The 10,220-nt window shown below is 30.8% G+C and overlaps 1 protein-coding gene across 2 annotated transcripts; it reads left to right on the top strand.

Moving 5' to 3' along the window:
* Nucleotides 1–3,863: 3,863 nt before the first annotated feature.
* Nucleotides 3,864–10,220, top strand: LOC121219502 (uncharacterized). Of its 2 annotated transcripts, XM_041097772.1 has the most exons (4): nt 3,864–4,212; nt 6,419–6,490; nt 9,166–9,496; nt 9,575–10,206. In XM_041097772.1, exons 3-4 carry the CDS (start codon nt 9,449–9,451, stop codon nt 10,067–10,069), a joined length of 543 nt encoding a protein of 180 aa, XP_040953706.1. In that variant the 5' UTR covers nt 3,864–4,212; nt 6,419–6,490; nt 9,166–9,448; the 3' UTR covers nt 10,070–10,206. The 2 variants fall into 2 exon arrangements, with proteins under 2 accessions (XP_040953706.1, XP_040953705.1); XM_041097771.1 differs by lacking the exon at nt 6,419–6,490 and having other exon boundaries at nt 9,575–10,220.

Below are 10,220 nucleotides of genomic sequence, written 5' to 3' on the forward strand. Positions count from 1 at the left end.
CTCTTAGTGAATATCATTTCATTTCTCACCCAAATTAATATCTTCTTAAATGATACACTTTATATTTTGACAAAAAAAAATTAAAGTGTTCATAACATGGAATTCTCTTTTCTTGAAATCTTATATATCAAGAATGCCAGTAGCATAAATCTAATAATATATTAATAATATACCTTAATCATAAATATTATAAAAATAATGATTCTTATAACACATATCTCGATTCACATATAAAATAAAACAAAACAAAATAAATCAATGATATACATACATATAAATGTCTATCTCAAAATAATTTTAGACACATTAATTCAAATACAAGTCAACATTACTATCATATACATACATATAAACGTCTATCTCAAGTTCAATCAAAAAAACATAAGAACATATGATAATACACATAAATAAATACTTAATGATCTTTTGTGAAAGATCATAATTTGCCACCAACATAATATTTAGTAGGAAAACGAAACATTTTCTTTTAAAAAAATAAAATTTAAATAGAATTTTGAATTTAAAAACTCATATAGCCATTGGACTAAATTTTCCTATGCATTTAAAACAAATTAATATTAAAAATTTAAAACCAATCCACACTTTAAAAAAAATCACACATTCACTTAAAATGATCATTTAATAATTTGTAGTGGCTTTTACTTGAAAGAAAATATTTACATTTAACATTTATAATTGAGTTCGTTAAATTGTTCGAATTTCTCAATATTGATAGGTTGTGCCTTGTGGCTTTGCGATTTCGAGATCTATATGAGATATAATTGTTATTAGTTGTTGTATAAAAAAATTGATTGGATTCGAAATTGATATTTTGTAAAGGCAAGGGCAAGGCATTTTTTAGGAAACTATCATAATATTTATTCCCCCTTCTATTGTGCAGGACAATCAGGAAGCACTATTCCAAGGATACAATGCCTTCATAACACTCCATACCTGACCCAATCGTCGGGTCTAAGCCACAGGATGCCACATTTATTATCGGAGAAACTATGATAAAATATATTCAATTTTAACCATTAAACATTTAGATACGAGTATTACATGTGTATGATATGATATATAATCATTTACGAGTAATATACGAGCTTACAAAAGCTCATAACTATCTCGGGCCTGACAAGGACTAAACTACAAAGTTTTTGAAACTTCTCAAGCTTGTTTCACGACTTCCATGGCTTGGTGTCACAACCTTAAAGACAATGAACAAGCTTTCCAACCTGAGGACCAAATTGTAAAGTTTTTAAAACATTACAAAGTTGACATTGTGACATCAAACAGGGGACGCTGCGGCGATGAGGGTTGGTGTCGCGACATTCAAGGGGTGAAGTCGCGACTTTCTCAATAAACCACTAAGCAAACATTTTCATACATTTCCAAGCTAACATACTACACATGTGATAGTTTAATATATAATCTCAATTCAACTAAAACCATTTTCATGCATGACCAATACCATTTCCATATATCCACAACTCATTTACAACAATTTGACCATTTCCAACTTAGGACTAAATAATCTTAGATACATGTCATTTGACAAAATGAAAGAGCTATACAAACTTGGTTGAGTTGGAAGTTGCAATCCAAATGCTAACTTCACCCCCCAGGGCTTTGAGAATTACCTATACCTGTGCATGGAATAAACAAAACGTATGTTAAATGATAAAACTCAGTGGTAATTTTATGATTCAAGATAATGTAACATCAACATTAGCAATTGATCACAATGAATACAATACTTTGCCTATCAAACTTATATCCTATCAAGCAAAATTATTTCATATCATAAACATATTTGGGTGCGCAAATGGCAATTAGCAACTTAATTCATTCCATATGTGAAGAATTGATCAATGTATTCTACTTGTCAAGTATTGATCTTTATACTAAATTCATATCCAATACCAATCATGAATCAAACATACATTTATATACCTTTAACATCATGCCATCTAATTCCATATCCAGTTAATATAATTTACCTTTATAACTTACCATTTGAATCCCTTTTTTAGAGCCGCTTAACTCATTCACATCCGTTTCGGCCCCCTAGGCTCGTTTTCAATTTATTTGCATAATAGGTTACATGCTTTCTCTATCTTAATTCACATATATATATAATGGATTCCATAGCATCATATGATCTCATTTTGGTATCATTTATCAACTTTACAATTTATAAGCCCTATTAACTTGACTCAGACTCGAATGGATACACGGATCGTCCAACCAACTGGCACCAAAGTGCATCATCGGATAACTGAAGTAGGGAAAATTGGCACGTATAGTGCATATTGGAGCACGAAGCGCATCTTAGAGCATAAGCACATAATCTCGTACACAATCCAATCCTATGACATGCCAACTATATTCGACTCAACTCAACTAGTTAATAGGGTACCAATGTTCAATTTCATTTTACATTTCAATACATATACCATTTCTGAATTCACGTTCATAATCACAATCCAATTCATTATCAAAACATAAATATCTCATGTCATGCAACATATTTTCATCCAATTCCCATATCACACATCATATTCCAACTAGTTCATGCTATTTTTTATTTTATTCATTTTAGTCCACTATTTTGATATTCTACATCAATCTCAAAAAAACAATTCATACTATCACTATATAATCACCTCAATATTCAATTATTCATTTAACATGTATATGTAAACAAATAATTCGATCTCGAATCATAAAAGTACAAACTGAGATTTTGTGTCATTCATCGACAATTCTTGTTTTTCCTTTCCCTCTTAATGGCCCAACGTCGACGTTAGCTACATACGGTAACACAATAAAATAACCAATATCATTTCCATAAATTTAAATTCAAAAATAAATTCAAGTATATTTTTTAATTTATTCAATTTAGTCCCTAAACCCAAGACAAACTTAACTTTTAGTATAAAACTTTATATTAAAATCTAATTTCATATTTACTTATTACGAACCTTATACCTTCTATTCCTATCATAATTTCATAATAGGTTTTCATTTAATTCAATTTGGCCCCTAATGTAACAATGTTAACAATCAAGATTATTAAGTTTTACAATTTAGTCCTTTTCATAATCTAAGTTTAATTTCTATCAATTTCAAGCCTAATTATTCAATTTCTCAAAAATTGTAACTTCTCAAAATTTCACCAATTGAACAAATTTGATGCATGGGCTAAATCAAGCTCACATGATAAAAAATCTATAAAAATCAAAGAAAAATGGCTAAGGACTTGAAATTGATAGCCAAATGTTAAAATAGGTTTGAAGATTTTAACCTCGATTTTTTGATGGTGGACGGTGGGTGAAAGATGAAGATGATGACTTTTTTCATCTTTTCCCACTAAATTTCACTTATATACTAGGTTTAATTATAATTAAACTTAATTCATTAACTTAATCTTAATTAATTAAACATTAATCATCAATTAACTAATCTAATGACATCCACCACCACCATCCACTAATATCTATTCTAAATTGGTTTATTAACTATTTTAGTCCCTTGGATAATTGTTATCTAAGTCCCTAAATTTTTTCTTGATTAAAACCCTATAGCGATTGAACTTTTACAATTTAGTCCCCATGCCTTTATTAACCATATTTTTGACTAACTTACTTAATTGAATTTCAATAAATTTTTATAACACCTTTGCAAATATTCCTATTTAATATTTACAGACTCAGTTTATAAAAATAAGGTTCCAAAATTGCATTTTCTGACACCACTGAAAATCGGGTCGTTATAGCCTTTACTCAAATGGAACAATTCGTACTACACTACAAATTGTTTAAAACTAGAATAAAATCCAAAGGCACACACAAGAAAAAAAAGAATATAATTTTAATAGTGTCATTCTCTTAGAACTCAGGCTGTGTTTGATAGGGGAAAACCAATTCCGGAATTGGTTTTACACGTTTTCCAGTGTTTGATAGCAGGAAAATAATTTCCTTTTGTAAAACCAATTCCAAGACACGGGACAACCTATTACAAAATTGGGGAAAATGTCTTACACCCTTCATTTCGGTAAGACATTTTCCGTTTTCTCTCCAGCCTTCTAATACCTTCATTCCTTCAATTCCTTCCATTTCCACACCCCCACAAGATCTGTCGACTGATTTTCCCCCACAATACGTTCTCTCCGACCACCATTTCCGTCAGATCTGTGGGAAATTTCAGGTAAGACATTATTTGATTTTTTATGGTTTTAATTTTCAATGTTGAAAAAGACTTGCTGGGTTTGTATTCTATGTTTTTGTTGGATTGTTTGTGCTACATTGTTAGTTTTGACATGTTCTTGTTTGCTTTGTGCTCCTACACGACATGATTATACACTTCTTTCATTCGCCTCCGCTAAGTGTACGATTCCAAAGAGGTAGAAACAAACAAGGAAAAAGACTGTAAATTCCAATTTGGGAATAAATTTAGGCTTTTTATTTTCTTTCCCCGGCATTAAAAAAGAAAATCCCCCTTCAACAGTAATATTGGTCCTATTTTTAACAACCGGTATGACTCTGTAGAATGAGTTAAATTACTTGTTCCTTTTAGGTTGGTTTTTATTTTTGTGGCAGGTTTAGTGATTTCAAGGTCTAGTTTGATATGTTAATTATGATTGGCTTTTGCAATAAAACAAAAAAGGAATTATGATAATATGGTCCTTGCTTTTATGATTGAGATGCGAGAATAGTGCAGATAATGTGGAAAGAGGTTTAGGAATCAGTATTAATGTGTGGGTGGTAATGGCATCCAAATCCAATATGGGTGTAAAGCTAACAACTGAAATGGTTAATGAAGCTCTTTCTTGATTTGTGAGAGTTTTTTTAACATGGGATTCACTTCAATTATCCTACATGGAAGGCCAACAAATCAAACTCCTTTTATTTTGTTATTTGAATCAGAAGATAATTCCAACTTATTTGTTTTGTATTATAACCAAAATGCTAATATTTAAGTTTTAAAATGATGGTGGTGATGGACCACTATTAGTTTTTAGTTATCCTTTTTGAAGAACCAATCAAAGTATCCGATAACATGTGCAAATTTGGGCATCGAATTGAAAATTCAAAGCCCTTCCTTCACTCTTAAACTGTCATTTTCATCGATATGCAAGTCTTTGTTGTCCTGCGTTTAATCTCTGCTGTCATGCTTTGCTCATCTATGTAATCTGATTTAGAGTGTAGCATTTGAGTATTTTTAATTTAATATATGGAGACTGGAGTAGAGTTGTTTTAATATTCAATGTCTGATTAAAAAAAATATCTCATCCTTTGTTACTATGATGGAATCTTGATTGGGTAGCCAGAGAACAACTTTATCATTTAGGGAGCAAAGCTCAAATTTAACCGACAGTATTGGCTGTCAATGTAAACGTAGAGTGGTTATGTTGGAAGGGGTGAAATTGAATATTTAATCCTTGACCAGGGTCAGATCTACCTCCAAATCAAAAGTATTGGTCCACTTCATTAATACCGACATTTTATGTATTGTGGCAGAGACTTATCAAGTTTACTTCCTGGTAGAGTTTTCTACTTACGAATGGTCAATTTTTATGGTCAAATCCTTCATCTTTGCACGGTACTTTATTTTAGTTTTAGTTTCTAAAACTTGGTTTTTGTCAATAGAAATTCAGTAAACTGGTTTTCCCTATACTCAGGTGGGATGCAATGCTTTTAGAAGAGAGCATGGAAAATGCTAAAAATACAAAATTAAAAGCTTTAATATTCAAGAATTTTCTCTCTGTCAATACCTTTGCAAATTTCGATATGTCTCTATACAAGTAAACATCAAGAGTGAGTTTTAATATAAAATTGATTTGCATGTATGTGCTTGTGCATGATCAAGTATCATTTGAATAGAGATTGACCATCACTGATCTCAATAAACCATAGATTGCTTTATTCCTTTTCTATTTAATTGTTACATAAATTTTTCAATATGCCATAATCTAGCATGTATAACCATTTATATGAAAATACCTTGGTTGTTAATTACAATATAATTGTCTAAAAGAATATATTACAATATAGTTATACATATATCGATTGATCTAAGGGTCCTTATAGTTCCATTAACAAATTACAATATTGATGTCAATGCACCCTTTACTTTCAAACTTTCAAGCAGGTTTGCTGTTTTGATCTGTTTGGTTTTTTTGGGGAGGGCTTAATTGCAAAGAATGCTATATATTGTGACACTCAAAGCTGACTGATAAAAGATAAATCATACATGTGTCTAAGCTCTTTACTTTCTATTACATTAAGCAGTAGCAGGCAGGGATTTTGATTATGTTTATTGATGATGGCAAGACTGATGTTGTCTTAGCTTCTATTTTTTATTGCTCCTAACGGTTCTAATTTCTTTGTATGCTTGACCTCCAACTATATAGTTCTTGCTGTCCTAGCCTCTACCTCAGCATTCGTACTTGTGTTAGTGGCCTTGGTCGATATTTTCATAAGAGGTTTGTGGTGTGCTTGATTTATGATAAGCCTTCTAATATGCATTTGTGGTTGTTATAATTCGGTTCAAGTGAATTAAATGGTTGTTGGATGTGTTTGGGTATGGTTTATTATTGATTTACATTTTTCTGTAATTTGTTGGGAAATGGCAGTGATGAGTTGTTATATTTGGTTGATGGTAGATGTTATAGATTTAAATATATGTAGAAATATAGAGTTTATGGCAAGGAATTATGTTTTTTTCTTTAAAATATAAGGAAATGTTGTTTAAATATTACACATTGATATCGATTTGCATGAAAGAGATTGTAGTGAATATACATTATGAACAGGAGGGAAATAATTCATGCACCCCACCATTTTTTTCACAGTTCAAAGACTGAGAATTAAGGAAAAGATGAAGTTAGAAACGGGAGAGTCTCAAAACTTTTGCAAATGATAGATGAACCAAAATCAAATTTGTTTTTAACTTTTCAAGTAGATTTTGATTTAAGAAATCAGGAAGCTAGTAATAACTCATCTATATAGGCATCTTAGGGACTGATATTTTTGTTAATTATGTCCGAAATTTTAACTGTATATATAGCAATTGTAGCAGTGCACTTAAACATTATTTATTTTTTATAAAAAGTAATCAATTTATAAATTAAAAAATTATAAAAAATAGAATAAAAAAATTATAACATTGTCAATTTTTTTTTGTTTATATTTAAATAAAAAAAGAAAACACACTTAGCAATTGAAGTATTTAAAACTCTTTTATATTTTAAAAAAAGAGGCATCAACATTTATAGCTTTTGGGCAATATATTTTAAGTCATGGTAACTTTATAAAAACATGATCAATATATTTTAAGTCATGGTAACTTTATAAAAACATATTATTAACTATGATCAATATATAACAAATACATGAAAGATATTTTAAGTCATGGTAACTTTAATACATGATCAATATATTTAAAACTCTTTAAATACATGAAACATATTATAATTTAAAACTCTTTATAAATACATGATCAATATATGTATGTATTGGTAACTTAAATAATAAAAATATTTTATATTTTTACATGAAAGATAACCTAATAATATATAACAAACTCTTGCACCTAATAATGTGATCTTATGAAAATCTTGCATCTTTTGTAGTAGTGATCATATATTTGTGTGGCATTATTTTGTGTAGATGGATCGTAATCAACATCAAATGGCAATTGCCGGAGTTGTGGCTTCAGTTTTAGCTTTTGGAGCTCTTTGGATTAAAAAATTAGAAACTAGGAAGGAAATTGCTTCTCGCCCTCGTGTGAATCGAGATTATGAAAGAGTAAACTATATTAATAGTATTTTATATAGTGGTGACCAGCATTGCATTGATATAATAAGGATGAGACCGATCGCCTTTTTTAATTTATGTGATATTCTTAGTACGAATAATTTGTTACAATCGTCTAAATCTGTTGATATTAGGGAGCAAGTAGTTATATTTTTACATATAATTGGTCATAATGTAAGGTTTCGAGTGATTGGATCTAGATATTATAGATTAATTCAGACAGTTCACCATTACTTTAGGGTTGTATTGAGAGCTATTTTGAAATTGTATAGACTAGTTATTAGATTACCTAATGAGTCAACTCCTAGTGAAATTAGCAACAATCCAAGGTTTTATCCTTATTTTAAAGATTGTATTGGAGCATTAGATGGAACTCATATTCGTGCATCCGTTCCACTTAGCATGCAAGGAAGATTTCGTAGCCGTAAAGGGGGGACGACACAAAATGTATTGGCTGCCATTACATTTGATTTGAAATTTTCCTATGTTCTAGCTGGTTGGGAAGGTAGTGCACATGATTCTCGTATTTTAAGTGATGCACTTTCACGCCCAAGAGGATTAAGAATTCCAGAAGGTAATATTTATCACAAATAGTTCCAGTAAGCTCATAGTTTATCAGTATTAATTACGTATTGTAAAATTGTAGGTAAATATTATCTTGCTGATGTTGAATATGGCATCCGAATTGGATGTATTACCCCATATCGTGGTGTCCGATATCATTTAAAAGAGTTTGGTGCTGAAGGGCCTGAAAATGCAAAGGAACTCTTTAATCTTTGACATTCATCATTACGGATCACTGTTGAACGTGTTTTTGGGATTTTGAAGAAACGGTTTCGTGTATTAGATGCTGAACCATTTTGGAATTTTCAAACTCAAGTAGATATAGTTTTGGCTTGTTGTATCATTTATAATCATATAATGGGAGTTGATCCTAGTGATTTACTTAATCAAGGATTATACGAGGAGACTGAGTTTGATTCGATAATACAAACTCTCACGGAGCGAGAAGAAAGACAATAAGCAAGAGAATGGTCTGCTAAGAGAGATGAGATTGCAGAAACTATGTGGACTGATTACATGGCTAGAAATATTAGGTAGATTTAGGGCTTAAGGTTATTATTTCTATGTTATGTATGTTTTAGACTGATGTTGTTTTTTTTTTTTTGTAAATGTTGGTTGGATAATAACATTGTCAAATTTTAGATTGTTGGATTTTGATATATGTCTTGAATTGGTTAGATATTGATTATGTTTTAACATTGTTGGATATTGAATTGATTATTATGTTTTAAGCTTGTTGGATATTGAAATTATTGACAATGACAATTATTTAATGTAGAACGGGTAAGGGCAACAAAGAAGGGACCTCCAAGCAATTCAGGTGGACAAAACCGATAGAACATGTTTTCCTTGAAATTCTAGCAGAGGAGGCTCGAAAAGGAAATAAGCCTTCTAATACTTTCAAATCAGTTTCTATTAATCGAGTTGCCGACGCCATTTCTTCTAGATTCCAAGTCCAATGCGATACGAAGCACGTGGAAAATCATTTGAGGACAGTAAAAAACCAGTGGCAGATTATATGCAAAATTCGAGGTGAAAGTGGTTTTGGATGGGATGATAACATGAAAATGATCACATGTGATAGAGCGACATATGATACAACAGTGATGGTAATATATGTATATATATGTTAAGTATATTTCAATTGTTTTTTACTTGTTATTCTAATTGTGTATAATATCCAACAGGCACACAAGAAGTATGAACCATTTTTGAATAAAAGCATTGATCATTATGATGAAATGGCTGTGGTTGTTGGCAAAGATATGGCAATAGGGAGTTTTGCCAGAACATTTGCTGACATAGATTTGGATGATGGTAATGAAGATTCAATGCCTGTAGACTGCGACAATGAAGAGGCTGAAGAGGTAAGAACAAATGTATCTTCATCTGGCACATCCAAACGTAAAAGAAAAAGTGGTCAAGAAAGTCTCGTTGATGAACAAATTAAATTTGTGGGTGAGCAACTTGGCGAAATTGCTAATGCTTTGAAACAATTTACTGCCGACAAGACAGCACAGCTTTACGAACAAGTGATGTCGATGGAGGAAGAAGGTTTTGATGATGACTTCTTGTGTTCTGTGTGTGATTATCTAGGGAGTCATGAATCAGAGGCCAAAATGTTTTTAGTTAAAAGTAAGAAGCATAGAAAAATTTGGCTTCAAAAATTTTCTCAGCGTTGAAGATATTGATACTTTTATGTGGTGTAATATTATGCACTTCGACAATGTTGTTACTATGTGGTGTACTACTAATTATGTATTTGGATAATATTATTTCTAGTACTCATTATGGTTTCGAAGCAATTTATAATTATTCAATATTCTTACTAGT

Source organism: Gossypium hirsutum, chromosome D07 (assembly GCF_007990345.1).
Source record: "Gossypium hirsutum isolate 1008001.06 chromosome D07, Gossypium_hirsutum_v2.1, whole genome shotgun sequence".
Taxonomy (NCBI): domain Eukaryota; kingdom Viridiplantae; phylum Streptophyta; class Magnoliopsida; order Malvales; family Malvaceae; genus Gossypium; species Gossypium hirsutum.

What these genes read in the sequence shown, in the direction of transcription:
- LOC121219502 (XM_041097771.1), top strand. Translation starts at nt 9,449, where the DNA reads ATGAAAATGATCACATGTGATAGAGCGACATATGATACAACAGTGATG. An exon ending in CATATGATACAACAGTGATG is followed by an intron (nt 9,497 to 9,574) that starts GTAATATATGTA and finishes AATATCCAACAG; the next exon opens with GCACACAAGAAGTATGAACC.